We start from the raw sequence: 26,005 nt of genomic DNA on the forward strand, positions 1-26,005 counted from the left end.
ATTTAATGTTGTGTTATTAAAGGGAACAATAATTATTGTGTTGTGATATTGTATTGTGTGTCTTTAAAGTAAGGGAAAATATGACTGAATCTTGCTATGAGTATAATAAACTATTAGTCTAAAAATATTCTAACAATAAAATAGTGAATTTTTTGATGTTTTTATTTGTCCATTTGATAAAATATAGGAAAAGTACTAGTAGATATGAATAACATCTAACATAAAATTAGGTTGTGGAAACAAATATTATTTTTCTTGGTGGTGGCAACTAAATTTTTTTCATACTTTACACTTCCGTTTTATTAATCCGCAATTTCAGTTGGTTATAATTTTTTATTTTTTATTTACCTTATAATTTGTTTTTAATTCTGCAAAAATCCATAAAGAATTAACAAATTGCGAGTTTCTCAAATTGTTCCATTTTTCATACCACCTACTTTACTAAAAAGATTTTAGTCAAAATGTTCGAACTTAATTTAAAGTATATTCTATGTGTGTTATTTTCAAGGTAATTGAAAATCTGCTATTAAAATATATTCGCTTAGTAGTGGTATGCTTTACTTATAATGATTACTGCCTTAAAAAAATGTTGAATATACGTAAATGCGGGATATATTACGTATCACATACGTGTTCCGTTATCTGACTGATCTTGCGGCATTATTTGCGTATTCCTTTGTCTTGCGATACAATCGAACAAATCATCCGGTGTTGGACACAAGGGCTGTCCGCATCTTCTTCTGAAAACTCCATCTACTCCTGTTCAACATCAACATCAACTGACTCTTACTCCGCAGGCTACTTTGAGACTGACTGGTGGCGTCCCAGGAAAGGTGGGTCTGCACCAAACTACCTATGTATGTTCTGTCTTCTTTTTATTACCTTTCCTATAATTGTACAACAGTATATAATAGAGGTAGATACAAGATTATCTATGTTTACAATAGAGGGATGTAGAGTCAAATTTTACATTATTTCCTATCATTACTAATGTTTATTAACCTTTCTAACTATACTTGTATATATTATTAAGTATTATTTAAAAAAGATCGAATTATGATTAAATTTTTTGGTTCTACAATCCCAATTATACTGCAAATGTTATACATGGAGATAGATATATGTATTAAAATGTTACAACTTCAAAAGATGTTTTATTTAATTTTTTTGAAGTTATTTAACATAGAAACATATTTTAAAGTTCCAACCCTTAAGGAATATTAAATATGATTTAATTAATTTGATATTGTTATGATATACATATTATCCTATTATGTCCATGTGCAATATTTATTTGTTTGCATAAATGATGAGCTTCTAACATGCTTTACACAATTTAATTGAATAATGTGCTAACAGTTTATTAAATGTATACAGTACATTAACATTAGGCGTCCTGTTTGTTGGGAAAATTTAAAGATTATTACAAGAAAAGTCAATGTACCTTGACTCATGTGTGCTAGCACTAAATTTATCAAAAAATGAATAATTATTGTTGATGCCTTAATAATTTATGAATACTTGTAGATAGCAATATTATTCTTAATTACAGTAGTTGTAACACATTAGCAATCCAATTCCTTAATATTTTGTCCACTATTTTAAAAAGAAATACAGTATTCAAAAATGTTTTCATGTGATAATTATTGTTTTTTATTTACTATAGCGTGCAAAATATAGCACATTGAGGATTTGTTTAATATTCTAACAAAATTTTTATTTTGAACCATTGATAATGAAATTTTTTTCTGAGGAACTTAGGGGGATGAGCATAAGTGTGACAAGGGATGTAAATGAGATATTGAATGTTTATAAGTGAGCATCCATTGGTAGTCATAGTAATTGACATAAATTTTTTACTACTTTGTGTTAATTAATCAGTATTAATTTAAATCAATAATGGAGTACAGTATTTAAGAGAAAGTGTTGAATTATGACAAGGATTGAAATTATATTAAATTATATTTAATTGGCGTAAAGTTTTGAATATGTATGTTTCCTCTGACATGTAGGAATCACAGTATCGCACAATATACAAATTTATAAATCTATACTCATCTAACTACATTCAGCAGAATTTTTTTTTTTCCTGTTTTTTCTATACAACTAAAAATTTAATTTTTGTATCATTAATATTACTTACAAGAAATAAGTAATCTTTATAAGAGCAAACAATTTTTATTAGTTGTACAAAATGTTACACAGACATACTAAAAGAAAGTGTTAAAAGTGCTTTAAAATATACACTAATAACAATAAAATACATTTTTTAATGTTTTGTGTTTACATTACTATGTATTTTGTTCTTTTTTATAGGGTTCTTTTAATACATTTTATTAGTATATAAAATATTTTTCCTTAAAATATTTATGGTCTGAATGTAGAGAGGTGTTATTAGTGTAGTGCATTCTTATGAGATTGTAACTAAGTGCAATTTTTTTCCCTCCCCTTCTCAGCTCATGCATTCGACTATTACGGTAAGTTATGATTTCTCTTGCTTTTCAACAAGTTTTAGGTTCAGATGTAGGTTTAGCTATATTTTTATTTTTTAAGATTAATAGTATATTAAATGTATGTAAATGAGATGCAAACTTAAAATATTAGGATATAAATGCATAATTGTTAAATGCCACATACAAATCTAAATTTTTTATATTAAAGTAAAGTTTTAAGGTAAGGGAGCCATTACATTGGTTCATTTTCTATAAAAGCTAATAAACTAGAGAATGCACTCTCTCTCTCTCTCTCTCTCTCTCTCCCTTCATCTTAGTTATTGATATAAAATTGTAATAGCAAAGAGAGTTAAATTTCAATAATACTCACCAGTATTGTAGACATACAAAATGACTCTCCACCCAGAACCTAAGATATCTTTGCTATCTTATGTCTTGCTTTGGACTTTTTGGCTTTTTTTTATGTTAAACTACTTTTATTGGTGTACTTATCTTCAGTTTCTGTATTTATCATTTTTTAAATATTTATCTGACATCCCGATTCTCAAACGGAAATGTTTTGGCATTTACACATCTATAAAAGTATGCACTAAGGGCACATTAATAAGAATAAAAAGAAAAAAGTAAACACGGATTACGTAAATTTCTACTTTGAAATTCGAAATGTAATTGTAAATTCTTTTTAAAAATATACTCACAGTACTATGTACAGAATATATATTAAAAGTTATTACAAAGAAGGTGTACCTATAAAATGTCAATTCTTTTTTTTTTTTTGTATATTTTATTAGATTGTCCTTGTTCTAAAACATGTAAATCTTCGAAATAATTTAACTCAAAGCACGTTTCATTTTATATTTGTATTACATACATAAATCTAATACTTGGAACATTCACGGACTACCTTTGGAATACTTAACCATTTACAATAAAAAATATTCTATTTCACTGAAGGAAAGTCAAATTTCTTTTATTTTAGCATGAGTCTATATTGAAGTTAATGATAACATTTTTGTCATTAATCTAAACATTTTTTCACCAAATGAATGATATAAAATTATGTGTTATAATGAAAAATGTTATATTTGTAAGATTAAAGCCGTTTATCAGATTGCTTAATATTGTTTGAAACTGGGATTGTCTGAAATAGAAATAAAAAATATTTCGCATATGATTATCCATTGGCAAATCTTGTCACAACTTAACGCACCTTCCAGAGTTCTCGGCGTGATATCACGGTTATTCTTTTCGTAATTTTTGGGATACTACAATGGGTTACTACTAACATGGGAGCGGATATTATGGTGTTGGTGGTCGATAAACATTTTATAAATAAAGTTTTCACTAAAATAGACAAACTGAACTTAGCAAAGGGTTCTGTAGCCTGAGCTTTTAGTGTAGCAAAAGTTCAATTTACTGTTGCTTGGGAGAACTTTTAAGGTATAATTATATACTACAAATGTTGCTTACTTAACAGCACGGTTTCGTTTTTTGTGAAAATGACGTAGTGGAAAGGTTCGTTGGAAATAAGGAAAGAACTAGAGATTGTTTGTTTACATAGATGTAGATTCTGCGAAGGTATAGATATTTACAATATTTTCAATATATTTTTCCAACAAAAAGTCTCTGTAAAAATTGTTACAAATTCTAGGATAAATTGTTATTTAGTGAAAAACTATTTTGCTTCGTATATATTTGTAAGATATGATATGTTATATTTTAAACTACAAGTGAATTTATTGGTATTAATTAGCAGTCGGAGATGTCAGTCTGTTATGTTAAAATATTTAAATTTTCCGAATTTTCTAGTCTTCATTCTTTTCTTGTTACGCTAAAGACTTGTTTTTCTCAAATTATCCAATATTGTGTTTTATAGTCGATTTATTTTACAAAAAAGAATATTATTTCCTCAGATTTCAAATTATCATTATAGTTTAGAATGAGTAAAAACATCAGTGATCATATTTATAATACATACATGATGATTTTTAACTGAAGTTTATTCAAAAGCCTAAAGGGATTGAGATTTCGTAATGTATCATCGATATTACACGATTAACTGATAATACAAAGAAATTATTCAAAGAATTGAATCTACTAATTTATTATATATCATGGTGTATCATTTTCAGTGATATTAACATAATAGAAGAATATCGAAAAGTCGGTGTAGTTATTACGTATCTTATAAAAAACGTTTACAGGGATTTTCGTACTTTTTTTTTTTTATCGATCCCTTTGGAGCACGATCTTGTTAATAAATATAATGGCGTTAATAGGGTATACTATTTGCATGTTTATACATATTTATAATTAATATTATGGTTTCCAATCCAATATTACCGTTTCAATCTTTCTAGCTAATTGTTGATGTATCTTGCATGGTAAAGGAAATACATTAGCGAATAGATCTTATGCGTAATCATAATTGCTCTCGATCGAGGCGCTATTGAGTTCTAAGTAACTTTGTCAGGCGTATATGTAGTGTATTCGTATATTTTGTGTGCTACCGTTAGAAAATAATAACTTCCACCGTTGAAGAGATATATGTATATGTAAATGGCAGTGTTATGGCATACATCAATAATTTCCTATGAGAGACGTGAAATTAGAAACAAACACAACTAACATAATAAAACACGAGATTGATTGACATTTTCTTTTCCCTCCTTCAAGACGAGTACAATCTAAATCCTGGTTTAGAATGGGAGGACGAATTTACAGGTATGTAATCTTCTCGAGGGCTGACTCACTCTATCTAATTGTATCACCAATACATGAATTATATTCATTTTCACAAAATTGCATTTCAAAGTAATATCTTCGTTTAAGTTACTTTTTTTTCTCTCTTTCTTCGTTTTCTTCTTCTTCTTCTTCTGTTTAATTATTGTATTTATTAAGCACTGAAAGGAGGGAACTTGTGCTATCAATTTACACTCGAAGTTGCTTGTTAAATCATCAGATTTTTAAGTAGGTTTTTCTATGGTTTGTTATGTAATTGTACAAATTTTCGCTTCGTTTATCATGCATGCATAAATAGTAATCATACATATTTTCGTTTCATTATATCATTAATTTCAACGAGCATGAGCGACATACAGTGCAGGGTGGAGTTAACCGAAATTAGAAACTAAAAGATACTTTTGTATCCCTCGAAAAGTGTAGGAATATTATCCGAGAGATTTTTTTCTTTCAGAATTAGATTGCAAAAATCTTTTTGCCGCCATTTTAAACACAGCCTTTTTCGGACGAAGGACTAAGTACCACGTTGAGATACTGATTACTTCTACAATATACAGGGTGTGCTACGTAAAACAGGCCACCTAATTATCTTCTATAACTGTGGTGGTGTGAGACAATTTTTATACATAATTTTAATGGTTTCATAGAGTGAATAAGGTGGGAGAAAAACTTGTTTGATGGAAGAAATGGCAAAAACTGAAAGAAAGTTTCACAATTTGATTTAAAATTTTAACATACGGTAGAAAAAAGTTATAAAAAAATTTGTCTTTCATTTTATTTGCCCTTTGAAACAATTTAAATGACATGTAAAAATTTTCTCGTACCGCTATAGCTAGAGAAGATAATTAGGTTATTTGTTTTACGTAGCTCACCCTGTATAATTAGGTTACTACTTCTTAAACTGTTACTTAATTAAATTATATTTTCCTCAAATATACCAACATGAGCTCATGGTCGCGTGAACAATTTTTGTTGGTCAAAAATATGAGGTTATTGGTTACGTTCACAGTTTTCTATAAATTCATCCTCATTCATCGTCCTCAAAGGGTTGATAGCTTATTCATATACGTTCAATAATATTAAGTGTATCGTATAAACATTAAATTATTATTTTATAAGAATTACACTTCAGATCATCTGAAGGAGGTCCACATAATATACATAAACGTCTTCAAAGAAAAATCTTTTTGTCAGTATTTGTCTGTATGAAATGAATACGTACGTTCTTCCTTACACAATCTATTGGGCCATTAAAAGCAAGAAAAAGTCGAGGTTCTTATTTTAGACGACTCACCCTGTATAATAAATCACTGTTACCATTTTCGTTTTGTTTTATATCTTAGACAATATTTGTTCGTTTTGAATACTATAGATTTAGATTACAATTTTATTTGTACTCTTTTTTAATATAAAGTAAATATTCATTAGATGCTGCATGAGACTTGGGAAGTTGCGTTAATATATCTCCACTCAATGTTTGTATTTTTTGATTTATTTATTTTTTTTTTATTCCATACAATCTTCATTGCTGAGTTGTTCAAATAATTCACGAGAAAAAAAGCAGTTCTATTCGCTAATGGGTACTGGTATTAATAATGTTTATCAGTTTGATGTTACATTATGAAACAATGTACACATCACTTAAGAAACCAACGATCAGTCTCTCACTTATTTCGACCTCATTCTCTCATTTCATTTGCGTTTTATGCTAAAATAAAAAGGGTGGAGAGATATCAATTCGGATGACTTTTAATGACACTCGCAAAATATTTCAAATGAAAAGTACATTTTTATTTGCAATATTCCACCAACAAGCAGTCCACCTTCTTACATGTAACTAATCCCAATGCATGTGATTCAACCTAATTAGTCGTTTTTTCTCAGTACTGTGTATGGTTGCTCTTCATTTTCCAATCAGTTGTTGTTATTATTATTTTCCTGTTTTTTTTTTTCTTTTTTTTTTAATTCATTTAATACAAAGCTTCCGAAAGAGAGTTGCATCCCTTAAACTTGACGCTTTCACAGTTTATTTGCAAAAGTCTTTTACTTTATTTTTTCAACCTTTTTTTTTTTTTCTTCAAATTGTTAAGGTAAACATACTAATCGACGAAGAACTGATACAATTTGCATAAAGTATAACATGAATGCATCGCGTTTTTTTCTCTCTCTGTAGTGTCGCGAGATAATGTAGCTGTTTTGTTTAAAAAAAAAAAAGAACGTAGCGCATTCGAATTCTTAAAGTAGGTCACTTGTCAGAGGTAGATAGATGTATCGAAGTTAGGGTGCTCGTAGCAGAATCAGCTTATTCACCACAGTTTTGACATTTGATGATGGCCAAGTTGAAGATGAAGAGAACAGCTTGCCGCATATGGACGGTTTCCAAAGCAAACTTCCTCCTGGGATTCTTCCCCATGGTTTACCGCAGGTTAAGGAAGTCCCGCCAGCAGTTACTCAAGTGGAAAAGCAAAAGGAAAACGAGAAGCCGAAAGAAGGTAGAGATTTGTGCTCTTTAACAGATAGCATTGAATTGGATTTTTACCGCCACTATTGGTATATTTAAATTAAGAAATTTCGACGACTCTGGATATTTATAAGAAAATTATGGATGCAATTAAAATTAACCCTTTGCACTCGGATGTCCCTTCTGAGGGGACATCGTAAGTCTAGAAATAAAATTTTGATTCTTTTGCAAAAAATATGTTCCTCAATGTCTACAAATTCATATAATTCAAATATCATTACAACACATTGCTTGGTTCCAAAGCTATACTATATAATATGACGATTCCTAGGTCCACGTTTTCGCGACAAAGTGGCGTCGAGTTGCTGGTAGGTAACGTCCGGGATGGCTCCGAGTGCAAAGGGTTAATAATCAAAGCTTGAAGATGTACAGTTATTCACAAAATTGAGCGTACACTTACGTTGGAAATGAAAATCGGCGGGAAAATGAATAAAACCATAGATATTTTAGTACAATAACCGCGAAATATATTTATTCGAATAGTTTAGATAGGAATTCATAAAAACGTTTTCGAATAACATTAACTACTTGGTTATATCTAACTGAAAATATAAAAATACTGCTATTTCAGTAGCACAAAATTGAGCTAGAAATAGATAAAACAGTTTTGAATATCGCAAAACAGTGTAACGACTTGCACTGATGTTAATTTCTAGTACGAGAACTTAGCGAAGAAGAGAAACAGATGATTATACTGTCTGAAGATTTTCAACGATTTCTTGATCGTACTAGCAGAATTGTGGAAAGGGCATTAGGAGAATCGATCGATATTTATACTGATTATATGGGTACTATGGATGGTGAAGATGGAATGTGAGTAAAGATTTCAATTGTGTAGTGTACGTCTATCGTATGTCTTTCTATATCGTTCCTAAGTTCTTTCGATTAGCATACAAATTATTACGTTTTATGATGCATTAGTAAAAAAAAAAATTGGCTATACGAGAACGAAAGAACGAAGAAATTAATCAATTAATATTATTTGTAGCGACGAAAAGAGTAATCAACGTTTATCGTTAAATCGATCGTTCTTTTGCGAACGTTGGTCTCGTAAGCGTTGTGTGACCTCGTTGGATTGGTCACCTCAGTTCCCAGAACTTCTCGCGGCCTCCTACGGTAACAATGACGACACTCCGAACGATGCTGACGGAGTGTGTCTGGTTTGGAATACAAAGTTCAAGAAAACAACCCCGGAATTTATTTTCCATTGTCAGTCTCCCGTTATGTCGTGCACTTTTGCAAGATTTCATCCTAATCTAATCTTAGGAGGTACTTATTCCGGACAGATTGTTCTTTGGGACAATAGAGTACAAAAGAGAACTCCTATTCAACGTACACCATTATCGGCTAGCGCGCACACTGTAAGTTGCTCGATAAAAGGTTCTGCAATCAGGGGCGATTCTGATAGGTGTTCAGTCGGCCGATAGTGCACTTTAACACTAAACGAATGACCGGTTTTAAAATTTGATTTAAAACCGTGCATTTGTTTTTCCCCGTTCTTGTTAAAAATAAAAATGCAAATATGTAATTTTGTTTATTAGTATCTAAAGGCTAGTTTCTACGTTGTTTCCTATATTCAATTGACAGTCACTTGTATTCCTTTCGGAAAAATATGATTATTTCATAAGCGATCATTTGACCGCCTGCGGTAAGAATAGGTATACGTAAAGTGTCTGTATGATTAGTGTTAAAGAGTGAAATTCAAATAAATATATCAAATATTTTTATGGATTCTTTTACCATTGTCAATTATACGGAACTTTCATAAAAACGTAATGTTAGGCTCCCATGGGTTGAGGTAGCTTATGAGTCTGCTCGCGATTCCCCATTGATGGGGAGGCGACCCAAATATTTCTAGCACGGAGGCGGCTAACAGCCCAGAACCGTCCCTCTCTATAATTATTAACATAAACGTGTATTTAACATAGCTTTAAAAAAAAATTATACCTCCAGCATCCAGTGTACTGTTTAAACGTTGTCGGAGCACAAAATGCGCACAATTTGATAAGTATTTCAACTGACGGTAAAATGTGCTCCTGGAGTTTAGACATGTTGTCACAACCTCAGGAGATCTTAGAACTTCATACTAAACAGTCGAGGCCAATTGCCGCCACTTGTTTAGCTTTCCCTCACGGCGATGTCAATAATTTCGTCATTGGCAGTGAAGAAGCAACTGTTTACTCGGGTAAAGAAATTTTTTCAATGAAAATTCAGCACCGTGTTGTCGCATAATTCAGAATTATACAAATCATTATCGATGTTTTATGTTTATTTGATAGCATGTCGTCACAGTACGAAAGCTGGAGTATTAGAGACTTATGAAGGTCATCAAGGTCCAGTTACAGGAATTAGCGCACATGCTGTGCCACATGGAATCGATTTTTCACATCTCTTCCTGACATCTTCGATCGACTGGACCATCAAGCTCTGGAGTCTTAAAGAGACGAAGCCTTTAGACTCGTTCGAGCATAATGGTGATTACGTTTACGATGTTGCATGGTCGCCGACCCATCCAGCCTTGTTCGCTGCTGTAGACGATTCGGGACGGTTAGATCTGTGGAATCTCAATCAAGATACCGAAGTACCCACAGCTAGTGTTGTGATCAATGGTTGTCCAGCTCTTAATAGAGTCTCATGGACACCGAGCGGTTTACACGTAACAGTTGGTGATGATAGTGGAAAGATTTGGGTGTTCGATGTTGCTGAGGTAAGGTCACTTTTTATTATACACATGTTAGCCTACCTGTGTTATCACTCTACATTTTTAATTGCACTAATGTATCGATATACTGTTGTATATACTAATGCATTGATATATGTTTCACGCTATCCTGATAGTATTTTCGAATAACGAGTATGCTTTTAACGTCCATGTTTCTTCAAACACAGCATTTAGCGCATCCAAGAATGGACGAATGGAATAAATTTTTGTACACCCAGCAAGAGTTGACAAACAACAACACAGATGAGGAAATGCGTAAGCTCAATGTAAGAGAACCTTCTTCCATACATCCGTTGCTAGCGACATGGCCTCTTAGGGTATAATTTTATACGGAAATTATTGTTAAAGTCGGCTTAAATATCTTAAATTTTAAAATCAAATGAATATGAAATATCTTTAATTCTAAACAAAAAAAAAAAATCTTAAAAGAAACAAAAGGAAAGTGTAGTGCATTAATTGTAATTTATAGGTGTACGTACCATTAAGTATTTATAGGACCTCCTTTACTCTGTATAAAATTATTAAACAGCAAAGCAAACGTATTAGCATCTTATTCGTTTGTAATTGCTGTGCATTAAAACGACTATAAATTTAAAGTATCCAATAAATACACTTTATCTTAATCAAGCCACTATAGCGCAGCAGATCATTATGGATGTGTGCAACATATCTGTACATGTAAATACCAAAAGCCACAAGCACCACTTAAATTGGCATATAGCAGAAAATAAAAAAGTAATTAGAAGAAATTTGACGTAATACGCATCAGGTAAATTATAACATAATCTTTTATTCATTATAGTCTTTTGCGACATTTATATTCGCGACATATTTACATATTATTTTCTGAATTAATTAAAAAAAAAAATAGAAACTGTTTTCATGCTAATACTCGTATCTAACGTATAAAAGTAATATCAGTAGGATACAACATAACTTAAACATTATGATTTGTTTGTAATGTATAGTTTATAGTATAGCAAAAATAGTGAAATTTATTAAACGAAGATTATCGGTTAAAGATGTAAATATAATATTATTTTTGCGTTATTATAGACTGCTGGGCTTTATCTAAAATGTGATACTGTTGTATAGTATTGTATTGGTAATGCATACTTCTGCTCAAGTCAAGCATAATTTTTTTTTACAAAGGAATTAATTAATCTACAATTTATTAAATATTAAATAATTGTCCTGACTGCAAATGAATTTATTAAATGTTTTTGTATGCGGAATTTTTAATTTAAGTTTCAATAAGTAATGATAATTGTCTAGATAAATAAGTTAATTATTTTCATTAACGCTCCAAATAAAATTTCATTTAAAAAACTTCAGTGTATAAATTTAGCCTTACCAATATTTGCCTGTGATATTATAATTTTATCATCAGTTAATGTCAAGAATTAATTGATATCCACATTTTTAAGAGCGAATCTCGGAAAGAGAGGTTTCAGGGTGTTCTCCTCATTTTGTAATTTATCTTTTGCACAATAATAGCTTAAAACAGTGAAATCAATAATACGTAATTTTAGAGGCAGACAGTTAATTGTTCACGAGGTATTTAGTGCAGCTCACTATGCTAAGTGTGCAAAACACAAAGTATTACAAATTATATTTATTTTTTTATTAATAACAATAGTTTATGTACATCATAAATGAATGGTTTAAAAATATATTAAAGCACAAAATTTCACACTGTTACAAATAATTGAAATTACGTTATCATCGAACGTAGTAATTGATTATTACTTACAATTTCTTTTACATCTAATAGTGCTTCCTTATTGCCAGATCAAATTATTAAAAAAATAGACTAATTTTACAAACCAATCAATAATACAGTATTTTAATGCAAATGCTATATTTAGATTTAATATGTATGTTTTATAAAAATTATATTACCTAATCTTTCTATATACCCTTTGCTATTCAATATTCGCGTTTGCGTAAACAAATTTTATTAGCCACCAGTTATAAAGTGCAATACATTACATATATTATTTGATATGCTTTTCACTCTGAATATTAGCAATCGCAAAATTTATCCATTCAAAGCGCCAATCGAAATACTTCCTTTTTAAGATACTAAAAACAACGAAATCCTAAATGATAAAAAACAAACGTTGCGTCCTAACTAATGCTTCGATTGAATATTTTTCTTGGCAATTATTCGCAATTAACACCTAACGTATAGTATCAATATTGCATTGAATTTTGATCGTGCATGAACCGAGCCGCAATAAACGCTTATATACATACAGCACGTACTAGATCGTAGTTAAACAAATTTCTTAAACGATCTCTTCGTGCTTTCTTTTTTGATCGTTTTTTTTTTACCCGTTTCTGTTTGTCCCAGCACGATCTAATTCGGCATGTAATACATCGACGATATAAATAAAAAGTTGAAATCACAGATACAGAAAAAGACACAAAAAGAAGAAAAAAAAAACAAACAAGTGATTGTTGAATATTTTGCCAAACGCGTGCTATTGTAATCGATATGTATCGACGTCTTCTTCAGGTAATTGGAAGGAAAACTTTGGTGTACCGTACGATAAAGAAACGCTATACTGCGAGGCGAGTTTTGTGTCGCGTTGCGCAATGTACGGGCTTAAGCACGCTTATTTCGCGTACTATCTGAGAAACAATTCATACTACTAGCTTGACCTCTATCCTCTCTGGTTTATTGTCATTATCGTTATTGAGCAGAATATATGATTCTCGTGTCATCAATAATTTGTGTTGTCCATTTACTAATAACGTCGAACCTCTTCTGATGGTTCGTTTTCCTAACTCAATTGCTTCATGCGTAAACACTACATTGTTATAAGCCTTCATGAAAACGACGAATAAGATTACTATACCGACTAGAATTAATCCATACGAGGTACAAGGCGCAGCAACATCACTGAATGTCGTTGCTAAGTAGACCCATCTGCGGATAGAGGGCGTCAATTCTTCGATACCCTCTTCAAGCCACATGATAGGGAATACGATGTCGGTAAAGCTCGATACGACACCGATTTGCGGCTGGTGTTCGACCTTTAAGTTTAACTGTACACGGACTTTCCCTTCTAGTGGCACACCGAGTTTCTGTAAAATAAGTCAGTCACGTTGTACAATTTAGCACTATTTTTTTTACTAACAGGTTCCGTGCCGAACCGATTTTCGGTGACTTTTCGTTCATACGCGTGGGTCGTATGCGTCCCGCTTTGTCGAGATTAACAATTTTGCTTTTGACCCTATATGTCTTCTAATGTTTATAAGATTACAAAAATCATTGTTATCAAGAAAAAGATAACGTTTAAGATGCACTATAGAGCAAAGGAAAATTTTTTGTTTTAACAAATTATTGCCGTAGTTGCATAGTTTAAGTCAACGGTAGGAAAAGGCCGAAATATCAAATGGCCTGAATGGAAAATCCCAGAGTGGGGCGTATGCGACCCACGCAGCACGGAACGTGTTAACCTAAATATTTTAGTATCTATACGATGTTTATGTTATATAGGGTGTTCGGTAATAGGTGGTAGAAAATTTATGGGGCGATTCTGCAAACCAAAATAAGTCGGAGATCAAGAATAACAAAATCGTATTTGAGCTTTCACTTTTTAGTTATTAACATTTAAAAATATCCCTGTGACCGAGCAAACCTCCCTACACTAACGAATGTAGGGCACGTCAAGATATGGGTGGGTAGGGTGGAGGGGGTGCAGTGATTCTCAAAATCAACGACACATAGCCGGCTGTTTATCTTGTACAACTGGTAAAGAAGAAGACAGTGATATTCAGTGTCGTAAACGATATTATCGACTATTGTGGCACTACCGTTTGCTTCATCACCACACAGGTGCATGCAATACAATGGAATACAACTTTCTGGCATGCTCCTGTGTGGTGGTGAAGCAAACGATAATGCCGTAGAAGTCGGTAATGTCGTTTACGACGTCGAATATCGCTGTCTTCTTCTTCACCACTTGTACGAGATAAACTGCTGGTCATATATCGTTGAGATTGAGGATTACTGTACCCCCTATGTTTTGACGCGTTCTATATTCGTTGGTGTAGGAAGATTTGCTCGACCACAGGGATATATTATAATGTTAATAACTGAAAAACGAAGCCACAAACGTAATTTTGTTATTCTTGATTTTCGTCTTATTTTGGTTTGTAGAATCATCCCTTAAATTTAAATATCTTTTTTTTTACAAATTATTGTTCTCAAACATCACTTACTGGTTGAATTTTAAAATAAGTTTCATGTCTATCTCGATCTGGATTTAAACCATGAACTGCGTTTAATAAACTAGGATCTGCTTTGTAGAAATGAGGAAAAGAAAGATAGACTGGCGCACCTAAAAATTAAAAAATAATAAATATGAATTTATTGCATTCTCATAAAACATATTTAACATTATAAATAAAAAATAAAAAAATTTTGATGCTCTTCTAAAAACAAACATGACTTTTGACCAAAAAATGTAAAAATATGTACTATGTAATTACATATTCCACAATCTGTAAACTATATTGCATAATACATATACAAGCTCTAAAATATTACTTTCTTGACATGTTGATTATAAGATGACTTACAATGAATATAAAAAAAAATTGAAACATACTTTTACGATCATAAATATTTAAAGACTTCAACAAAACGAATGCTAATTCATTGTCCATATTAGGACAGAAAGGGAAAAATATCTCATGATTCATAAGGTACCTCTTTAAAAGTTATGAAATAATTAAAACCGTCGGAAATTCATTCTAAAAAATGATTTACAGTTTTTGGAACAACTTTTAGTCACAATACTTAATATTCATATAATAGTATGTATAATACTAACGCGAAAACAGTTTTGAAAATTTAAAAGAATGAGAGTTGCAAAACTGTTATCAATAGCAGTTCATGTATTGTTTGCAGCTTATTAATTTTCAAAAAATAATTGTAGAAAATTAGTTGAGTTAATACTTACTATACTGGCAAGGACTAATATTTTGTAATCCATCCATAGGACACGTTGACATATCATTCGAACAAAAGCATATATTTTCCGAAGTAGTGCCATTAGGACGATCAAACACCCCATCAGGAGGAATGTATAAATCTGCCTTAATTCCCGATTTTTCAGTTGGACCACGATATTTTAAAGGCAAAGTGCGACAAAGGTCTTTATCCCAAACGTGAATGACATCGGCGCCAGTTTTGTCACGAGGTGGAAAAAACGATCCTATAATCAATAATATTTAATTACACTATAATCAATTAATATTAATGTTTCAATAATCTTTTTTTCTAAAGGAAAGAACAGGTTTTAAGAAACAGGTTACTATGAATATGATAATTTCACGCTTATATAAATTATGTACAGAAATTAATTCTTTACAAACAAAGCTCAGCGATAAATAATTTGATACTTAGTCACTCGTGTAAATTTTCTTGTTTGTTAAAATAAGTGACAAGTGTGAGATTTATCAATCATATTTACCCTCTGACGCTCGAATAGAGTTACAAGGCGCGTCAGACCAATATGGCAGATGATTTAGTCCATTTAAACGATTTAGTAATCCAAAGTCCTTCATATCTGTATGCCCCGTGTAAATAGTAGACACCTCATCTAGTGTACCGTTTCTCTGCAATTAAATTCGTTGCAATAATTATTATAAAAGTCAAAAATAATCGACCGTAACTCTATCCATGTGATATTTATTAATAATCGTTATTTTCTTAACACTCGATATGCTATGAGGATAAAATTATGCTTTATAAATTTCTAATTTTTATGATTTAACGTTTTGCACAATGACGTTACATAGCAATTTTGGAAGTTATCAAACTCTTTGAGCAAGGGGTGTATTTGAGATAGTGTTTGTGAAGCGAAGAGAATTCGTTAAAGTGCGTACCAGGTGTTGTTTAGCGGAATACAAAGAATTCGAAAAGAAATCTGGCACAATGCAGATACAGAAGTATCGTGTCTGTTAAGGAATTTTTTTCTATTTAAAAAATAAAGCTATGTCAATATTCAAAAAGAAATCCACATTATTTTGTGGTTTTTATTTTTTAAAACTAAGTATCTACAATATGCGAAAGATTTCTTTAAAATTTTTGCGTACCACTGAATAGGGCAAATAGAACAAAAACTGATAATCTACATTTTCCCTGTAACTAATCCCTCCCCGGTTAAAATAGAGGGTTGAAACTTAGTATCAAATGTTTTCTTTCAATAAGCTATTGAATGGTCCACCGCAAGACCAATTTGGTTTAACCCCTTGACATATGATTTCTTTTCCTGTCTATGCATCTAAGCGTCAACTAATTACTGTTTTAGTGCTATATTAAGTAAGAAGAGCTAACGCACTATAGATTAATTAAATTTGGTAATCTTCAGTTTTATAAGTTAAATCGAAAATTAGAATTAAAATTAATGTTTCTTATTGATATAACTGTTTTTATCAGATCTTGTCCAAAATCTGTGGTACGAGTCTGACTCGTTGTCATACGGCAAGGGGTTCAGGACACTTTTGAACCCTATATTCGGCTATACCTCTTTTAGACCAAAAGTTTTAGTACAGTATGTACATGTGAAATTGAGAAGCGTTCTGTAAGAAGAATGAAATTAATTATGAAAAAGAATTGTCGAGAAGTTGTGATTTAGCGAGCTCAGGAATTAGACCCATAGGAAGTTAATTGTACAGAATAAATGATGGAGTTAACGTTCAATTTTTTCAGCAATAAATATACAATAGTTTTATTCAAACCGTGTGTATTATTAAACATTTCTGTAAATTCACCTAAAAAACGTTATAAAGTAATTTTCATATCGATTATCACTTACCCCAAGTAGAAGTCCCATTTGACTCATGGGACGTCTTGTTTTCGGGAAAAATTTGTGCGCAATGCTAATTAAAGGGTCGTCGTATCCGAAAACGAGTTCTTGAGCAGTTACAGGTACAAACGGTTTCATACTCATTCCGCCCAAAAACACGGATAATCCTACAGTAAGTAATCGAGGTAGGCTTTTACTTTGAGTCGATACAGTCTGAAAAATATTAGGTAGTCTTGTTACGGAAATAGTCAAAGTGATTGTTCTGTATAAATGATTTTTGTTACAAAACGCGACGAATTAATGTTACATTACGTACTGTTATAATTAAAAATTTTACGATGTAATCTAAACGAAAATGAATATTAATAAAAGCTAAGATAATTACGAATTAGATACAAAGTGACACTATACACGGTGGATCGATTAGAATTACCACCATGAGTATCTCCGGAATCATGAAAGTAAAAGATTTTCTTATGGATGCAGTCATTGAAGAAGTATGAAGGTCATCCGTGTTCTTTTAACGACATGTCATGCTTGTTTTAATTGTTTGCCAATGACAGTCCTTAATACAAAAATAGGTTACATTACTAATGGACACCGAATTGCTTTTTTAACGATATCAGAATTTATTCAGACACATTTGACCTTGACTGACCTTGTGTTATAGATTTTTGTGTTGTTTTTAGAGGCTGCCATTAACGAATAAACAAAGAACTAAGATATGTCGTTGAGTAAACAGGGATGACCTTCACAGTTCTACAACGACACTGTCTACAAAATAATCGTTACAACCATACGATGGCCCTTTTCATAAGAGACGATTTTTATTGGAAAAATTTCTTTCTTACTTTCATAATTCCAGAGATACTCAGGGTGGTAATTCTTGTTGGCCCACCCTGTATATAGAATTTATGCAATTAGCATTATCGAAAGTTATTATATCGTAAAAAAATGTACTCACTAGCAATGGTATGTTTGGTACTATTACTTTGAGGTCCTGGTCCTTTGATAACTCCGGTACGAAGTTTAATATTTTTTTATGTTGATAACTTACAGTACCGTTATTATGGAAAACAATATTAACTTTTTCCATATCTTCCCTGTAAAGTGAAAGGATTCTCTCTTATTTATTATATACAATTCCCCAATTTTTTCGAAGTTGTAAACGATCAAAATTAACAAAAATTAGCATGTAAATTGTATTGTGATTTAGCTGTTTCTCAGTTTCATTATGAAATATAAATGTCCTTAAAAATGACAAATAAATTATCTAAAAGGTTTTGCAACAAGAAATATTACACGTATCCTTGAGATTAATGTTTACACAACTCAAAAGTATTGCAACAGACAAACTTCTGAAATCTGTTTTTACATAAGAAAGTATTGACTTCAAACATTGACTTTGATTTTTGTAATCTGAGTTATATAGTCAATATTTGAATATATTTCGAAATTTCTAAATTCAAATTGAATCTCTAATGTGAAGAAGAAACAGGAAATTTTAACGTTCGAACCTCATAACTTCCTATATTTTTCATTCGAAATTATAAATAATCAGCAAATTCTGAATATTTTGAACGATATTTAAAAATTATCGTACTCTTTTGAAAAGTGGTGCGATCATTTTTTTAATTTTTAGCTCTATTCCGGCCCTTCGTTTATAATTACTTTTAACAGCAAAATATTACTAAAATACAGATATCTATATTATTTTTATCGATAATACATACCTGTACACGAACGGACCAACTTCTTGCAGTTTTGGTTTTTCATTATATTGCAAGAAGTTCTCGGTATTTGTCACATTGAATATGTATACTTTGGTCAATCGAACTACTCCGGGCTTTTGCCAATATTGAAAAGAAAGGGAACCATTCCATAATCGCAGTTGCTGCAGAGAAAATATCAACACTGTATACATTTGTCGCATATATGTTCGTTAAATTCGAGTAATTAATCGCGAGGGAGAAATCACGTTCCGCTTTCATTTCAATAACTTCAACCTTGTGTTTGTAATTTCGAGATTAAATTGAATTTTCTTCGATCGTCGAATCATTGCGAAATAAAAATCACAGAAACATCGATATTTGGTATTTAAAATACGAAAACGTGCTTCCGTTCAATTCACACGGTCTATGTTTTACAGCGAGCAAATAAAATTGAAGCGAAATTAGGAAATCGGTGACTCGAGATGCAGGAACAGGTTTGAAAATTTCATCTCTATAATCGAAGGTCGATATTGTGAGTGAAACGTGTGAATTGTGTAACTCGTTCTTCGAGAAAGTGCAAGGTCGATCGCGTTTGCTATCACCTAACTTCCACTTTTTGTTCGTCACTGGCAAATCATGATCTATGCACATTTGTCCCGCACGATTAGGGATGTGTTTCAGGAAAAAGTACGGTCGTCGTTTAGATGCTTAATCGTTGTTTAACAGCGGCATTAATGATACCTTCATTCGTTACATTGCAAAAATAAAGCGAAACGGATAATAGCTTTTGCACGTGCTATTGCATTTGAAAGAAATTAATCAGGCTAGAAGTGTAGTTAACTTTAAACATTTCATGTAAGAAAGCGATATCTTGAAATTTAAAAAAGCAAAGCAAACAAGTAGAAATAAATTATAGTTACTCAATACTAAATAGCTACTAATTAATCAATAATTGCTAATATTATTGAAAAACAATACTGAAACTTAATTTGTATTTTATATTTTAATAAAAAAACAATTATGAACTTGAAACATGTTCAGATAAATAAATACACTACCGGCCAAAAGTTTGGAATCACCTCGCAATTTTCATCAGTACTGAATCTGCTACTAATTTTTCATAGGCTTGATATTGATATTGTGGAGATAAACAGCAATTTATCTCGTATCGAACGATACAAAATTCGTTAAAAAATTCTTAAAGCTGCTGACTTTTTTCTGCGAATTTCTGTATAACTTGCAATGCACAGTGATTCTAAACTTTTGGCCGGTAGTGTATATAGTTGCCAGTGCGTGTAATGTTAATTTTCAGTTGAAATTTTCAAATTATACTAAAATTTATTTCTTCCGTACTTACTAATTTCTTCTGTCAATAAAGAATCAATACAAAACTTGCATGATATGAAGGGTGGTATAATGTGACGTAAATTCTTTTTACGCGGATGGAGACATAAGGGAGATTTCAATGTCATCTCCGTTTTCTTAAATGGGATGTTACATTTTTTTTTTTTTTATCACTGTGTGACGATTTTAGCATTGTAGATCATTCAAGTCGTAAAATTAATTTTCCCACATTTGTGTCTATCCGAAGTTTCTATCTTTGTATCGCTGAATCACGGGCGCGATTTATCGCCTCTGAACACCTGCTGCGGTAATCCGTTGTCTCATATTTTCCGGTGCACTCGATATTTCTCGATAGGCAACATTTTTGAGTGCACGTGAGTACACTTTGCACGAGTATCCCCGTAAATGGGGATCATATCCGTTTGTTCTCCAAAGGAAAGCTTCGTTTTGATTATCACGGTGATGTATGACTCAGCAATCAATTGATGCTGACTACCGATACTCCGCCCAATGTCGCAAATTGCCACAATGTTTACGTACGTAGCTGTACGTAATGTATTATGAGAACTTGAACATTGCGGCAAGACTATCTGTTTACATAAAAGTAAGAGCCAATGAATTACAGCATTTGTTAGGGTAAATCCAGCGATGATAAAACGTGTTCCGCGGTTTCGAAAGTAGCAACAATTGTTTTACGATCTTCGGTGACCTTCAGTGACCTTTAACGATAATATGTCGAAATCAGCGCAACAATGGTTATCACACAGCGATAGAAAAAAAAGAAATAGAACGTTCTATTTGAAAAAAGTAGAGATGACCTTGAAACCTCTTGTAGGCTTCCGTCCATGTAAAAAGTATTCACACGACATTCTGTCTCTCTCCATATCGGGAAAATTTTGTATACAACATTTTTTCATATTGTTAGAAATAACGGAGATACACCTGATGAACAAAGTTTTTGCCCCACTTTGTATATTGTACTGATAATTTGTGTTATTAAATGGCGGAAAGAATAAACTACTATTTCGTGCTTTGTAACTGATTAAAATCTGTATGAATAATAATTGTTTTATTTTTTCTTTTTATTTATTAATTTCAATTATAGTATTATATTTAATGGAAAAAATTGTGCATACCTTCAGTATGATATAGTCCACCCAGGGTATACTGCTCAGAATAATGCCGATGACAAGCGTTACTATTCCTATAAAAATTGCTGAAATTCTACCTGTAAAACATAAAAGAACGCAATTGATGAATGCAACAAGCATTAAATTTCGTCTAATTATAATAATATATACAAAATTTATTAATATTTTGCAATTTGAAAAAAGTTTAATACAATAACTCATTTTTTGTGTCTATTTGTATTATTTTCTATACTACCGTTTCAAAAGCTCGAGATCATTAGCTTATCTTGTATTCCATTCTGAGTTCATAATATTCAGCTTTCTTTTTGACTGCAGTTTATAATTTGAAGATCATAGAATAATTTCACTCTCTCAAATTAAGTTAACAGTTAAGCCTTTAAATTATAACTACTAAATTATCACCCAAAACTTTTCTATTTTTAGAAAAGTATAACTTGTGAAAGTGGAGCAATCTCAAAGAAATGTCAATAAGATAATATTTTGTTACTCATCATAACCAACCAATGAAAATTGCCTGTTATTAGCTTTCGGATAATCGTGATATCATTGAGTATATATTGAAAATACCATGTCGCAGTGTTTAAGTGAGAGTTAAACAATTATTTAATAACACGTTGCAGAGAATGTTTTCAAAGAGAAACTTTGTAGAGATTAAATGAAGATTGATATATTTCGCCTGTATCTTTTAAGAATGACAACGATATGTCCAAACTTTCCTAATTATATGATACATTGCATGTCAGATTTGTTGCTAATATCATCTCATTGCTGGCTACATTTATACTTTCTACCATTACGCCTGACAAGCAACATTTGAAATAGTTGAAACATGTTGAAAGAAGAAACAAATTCTCTATAGAGCTATCTTACACTTAAATAACATCAAAAAAATCTTGTTTTCGAAGATTTTTTTTTTTTTGAATTATCTATATTACATTTACAACTGGCTCTGTCGAGCCGACCAGCAAATTTGATAATGTGGGTGTCGTGTGCATGTGAATAATACTGAATAGTGTTTCCACTCCGTTTCCTTATTTATCGTTTTCGAAAATATGTGCAAAATTTTCAAATCTTCAAAATATATTCAAATCTTTCCAGAAATACTCTTCATACCTGAACATTTTGTCTCACTTTCTCTACATCTGCTCTGAAATAAATTATGAACAATCGCGTTCGATACCGCTGACCTTCACCCACATCCACCTTACAGCATTCACTATTTTTTTTAAATCGAAGTCAATCTTATTTGGATGTGTACGAATACAGGATGTGGCAATAACTTTGATCTCGACATTTTGGGAGCCGAAAAGATCTTATGAAATGTACACAACATTCCCTAGAGGAGGTAGGGAGCGTAATAGTATATTAATAACAATTTTGATGTAGGTTGAATAATAGCCATATTTTTCTATGTTTAACGGTATAGCTGATGTAAGAACGATTTTGGCGATAGTACGTACAAGATCGTTCGAAAACCGAAAAAAGGGGTAAAATGATGATACTAAGATGACCTTAAAATCTTTGGTAAATCTCCAGTAAAAAGAAAAAATTTCTTACTGACATATTATAATTCTCTGGTTATTGTACAATTTGCATAAGTAACACTTTCTTGTATCTCTAAAAATAGCAAAGATATTCGACATATGAAGTGTTACTATTTCACTTATTGTTAGATATAATTAATTCAATCTATCTTTTATCTTTTCCTATTTTAAATTAGTATTTATTTTGTTTCAAAATCGTTTGCAGAGTGTTGCATGAAAATCGTATTCCATTACTCATAGATTACAATGACAATTACATTCTTATTTTTAACTTAAAAAAGTACTTTCTACAGGAGTACAGTTTTGAATACAAAAATGATCCAAATAGCTAACATACAAGTTGTAATCCATATTTAACCCTAGCGCGTTCCTTCGTTCGACTGTACACTTGAGGTTTTTGGCTCTTTTTCGACCCGAAGGCCTTAGGTGTAACAATTTTTGTTACCAGCACGCCGTATGAACTTAGGTAATGAACTTTCGATGTAATATTAAGGGAACATAAATTTGATAACAGCAAAAGTAATTAAATAGATAAGAAGGCGATGGGTCAAAAAAGACCCGAAGAGTTATCATATGTTACTAGGTGCAAGGTACAACGTTAGGAAAGTAGGATAGTACGATGAAAGTCAGTGATCAGTGTTCGTCAATGTGATTTCATTGACCTGGTGTGCTCATTTGTAATTTAAAGCTACCACTCATAATACTAGTTTTGATACTATTCGACAGGTGACTGTGTTCCGACCTACTGAACAATAACTCGTTCTTTTCATTTGTCACGGTTTATGACACGGTCACGAGGAATGGCTATCCTTCGGTTCACCACGTTAACGTACTGTTTGACATTTCGTGCTTTCTCGTCGGGAGAAATTAGTTCGGTACGTAAAAGCCCTAGAATTTCATTGTTCGTCCCCGAAAACGGAAGACGCAACAGAAGATCGGAGTTTCTTAAGGGTAAATTCGACATCGGTTTCTAACGGCGCGCAGAACAGAAGGATCAGAACCTGATGGAAATTCCACACCATTGCCACACTTCTGCATATCGCAACACCGACCAGGTATACAGGGTGTCCCACTTTTTTCCGATCAAATTTTGTCAGTATGAGTATAAGTGAAAAAAAAATTTATATAAACATAAGTCGTTTGAAGCTTTGTTAAAAAGTTATTAAATCAGTTCTAAAATATGTGAAATGGTTCTTTACTCTAACAATAAGTTATAAATTACAAATTGTAATTGGGTGTGAAATGAACATCGTTAGAAATTGTATAGTTTTCGTTGTCATAAAGTAGTTATCTTGTACCAGTATAAAATAGAAAATCGAACGATAGAATGTTTGATCACTGTCAATTGAGTAATTGGCATTCTCCAGCGTAGGGCAAGTTTCTCATATGCAGTGGGTCATGCGGACATTCGATCGTTTACATTGAGCATCTTGGTACTACTAATAAACAAGAATTAACAAAAATTTTCGAAATATTATTACATTTAGTATCGAAAAATTTAAATGCAATACAGTCAGTATAGTATTGTATTTAAAGCTCGAAAAAATTCTGTTTAAAAGCTGAAATTACTTGAAAGTTACTTCCTTTACTGAGATTATTCGTACCCTGAATTTAAGGCACGTGGGAAGAAAGCATAAAACTGACATAAGTGCTAATGATATATATTCAACTATTCAAATGAGAAATACCACGATGCAGAAGTTATTTTCTAGTACGAATCCTTCTTTAATTTCTGTATCCGCAATAGCCTTCTTTAATTTCTTAATCATATTGCATATTTAGAAAGAAGCACGGTTCATGAAAAAATTGCAGCTAAACTAATGCTAAGAGGTGCTAACTTTTATATGCAGTTATTCCTAAAAATATTCAGACACTAACAAAACAACCATTAAACACAGCACCGGCAAAAATATTTATAATATTTAAAATATGTAAGTAATATGAACATTGTACTACGAATATTGAAAATATAAATTTTTACTAAGTACCTGAATATTTGTGTAGTATGGTAATTAGTCATAATTTCGATTCATTTGTATTACAAAGTCATACACGAAAATGCATTGAGCTAACAATACGTAATCCAAAAGTTCAATGAATGACGTTTCACAATGAAAAAGCACCAACCCAATCTTTTTACAGTTAGCCGAAATACATCGCTATTTAGGAAGGCAAGTTCATATAGTGTCTGAATATTTTTGGGAATAACTGTATATCAGCTATATGTACGTGTATGTATTCCTAAGAAAGTATTTATATCTTCATTAACACGTTTTAAAAATAGAATATGTCTTTAATGCTGTTAAATTTATGTAATCCATAATGTAATCCTTTCGATTAGCCTTCTATCAATTTCACTCTCACTTCAAGGTCGAACAACAGAATTCTTCAAAAACATGTCGTGACCAGGTATATGTTACCTTTTTCTTCGATCCTTTCAAATCGTCTTTCTTTTCAACATACCGCCATACAATAACCTTGGATTTCGAATATTCAGAAGTAATATGTATACTAATACTATTCCGAGATTACACCAATAACATGAAGGAAATGTTATTAATGAATTGTGACAAGGACTATTCCGACCTAGGAAATAACAAACGTTCAGTCTTTCCACTTAGCGAAAGATTGTTTTCGAGTTCCTGACGTTCGCGTGTTGTTTTACTTTTGCTATGTTTCTTGCCGGAAGAAATTAGTTTTTATTAGACTTAATAAAAAAGCCCTCGATAGCCAAAAAATTACCAAAATTTCGCATCATTGCTGAATTTTTATCACATTAGAAGAAAGTTTGCGATATCTATTAGACAAAGCTAGTTAAAATATTATTTCAAATAGTAAATAATAAATAGTTTATTTTATTTTAAATCGTGTGTATGTACTATGAGAATGAAATGGTTTATTTGTTGCGGTGAGTTTTTAAAATAGTATTTTAAGAATAGCAAGCAGCCCAAATTTACATTGCCTTAAAGATTGAAGAGATTGCCCTGAG

At 31.6% G+C, this 26,005-nt stretch overlaps 2 protein-coding genes across 2 annotated transcripts in view; one reads left to right on the forward strand and one right to left on the reverse strand.

Annotated features, from left to right (window-relative positions):
• The window catches only part of LOC108574496 (cytoplasmic dynein 1 intermediate chain-like), a 13,582-nt gene extending 2,821 nt beyond the window's left edge, over positions 1 to 10,761 (forward strand). The window contains exons 6-14 of the mRNA XM_017937101.1: positions 798 to 833; positions 2,457 to 2,477; positions 5,130 to 5,177; positions 7,511 to 7,687; positions 8,373 to 8,529; positions 8,705 to 9,077; positions 9,670 to 9,901; positions 9,996 to 10,423; positions 10,606 to 10,761. Of these exons, the coding sequence (XP_017792590.1) occupies positions 798 to 833; positions 2,457 to 2,477; positions 5,130 to 5,177; positions 7,511 to 7,687; positions 8,373 to 8,529; positions 8,705 to 9,077; positions 9,670 to 9,901; positions 9,996 to 10,423; positions 10,606 to 10,761 (1,628 nt within the window). The remainder of the gene's footprint in view (positions 1 to 797; positions 834 to 2,456; positions 2,478 to 5,129; positions 5,178 to 7,510; positions 7,688 to 8,372; positions 8,530 to 8,704; positions 9,078 to 9,669; positions 9,902 to 9,995; positions 10,424 to 10,605) is intronic.
• Positions 10,762 to 12,925: 2,164 nt separating this feature from the next.
• Positions 12,926 to 26,005, reverse strand: part of LOC108574515 (scavenger receptor class B member 1) — a 31,604-nt gene continuing 18,524 nt past the window's right edge. Inside the window, exons 2-9 of the mRNA XM_017937124.1 lie at positions 21,458 to 21,549; positions 18,999 to 19,159; positions 18,230 to 18,368; positions 17,275 to 17,478; positions 15,928 to 16,072; positions 15,415 to 15,669; positions 14,672 to 14,790; positions 12,926 to 13,531 (exon numbers count right to left, since the gene is read on the reverse strand). Of these exons, the coding sequence (XP_017792613.1) occupies positions 13,088 to 13,531; positions 14,672 to 14,790; positions 15,415 to 15,669; positions 15,928 to 16,072; positions 17,275 to 17,478; positions 18,230 to 18,368; positions 18,999 to 19,159; positions 21,458 to 21,549 (1,559 nt within the window). The 3' untranslated portion in view covers positions 12,926 to 13,087. The remainder of the gene's footprint in view (positions 13,532 to 14,671; positions 14,791 to 15,414; positions 15,670 to 15,927; positions 16,073 to 17,274; positions 17,479 to 18,229; positions 18,369 to 18,998; positions 19,160 to 21,457; positions 21,550 to 26,005) is intronic.

The sequence above is a fragment of the Habropoda laboriosa genome, unplaced genomic scaffold, assembly GCF_001263275.1.
Source record: "Habropoda laboriosa isolate 0110345459 unplaced genomic scaffold, ASM126327v1 scaffold193, whole genome shotgun sequence".
Lineage (NCBI taxonomy): Eukaryota > Metazoa > Arthropoda > Insecta > Hymenoptera > Apidae > Habropoda > Habropoda laboriosa.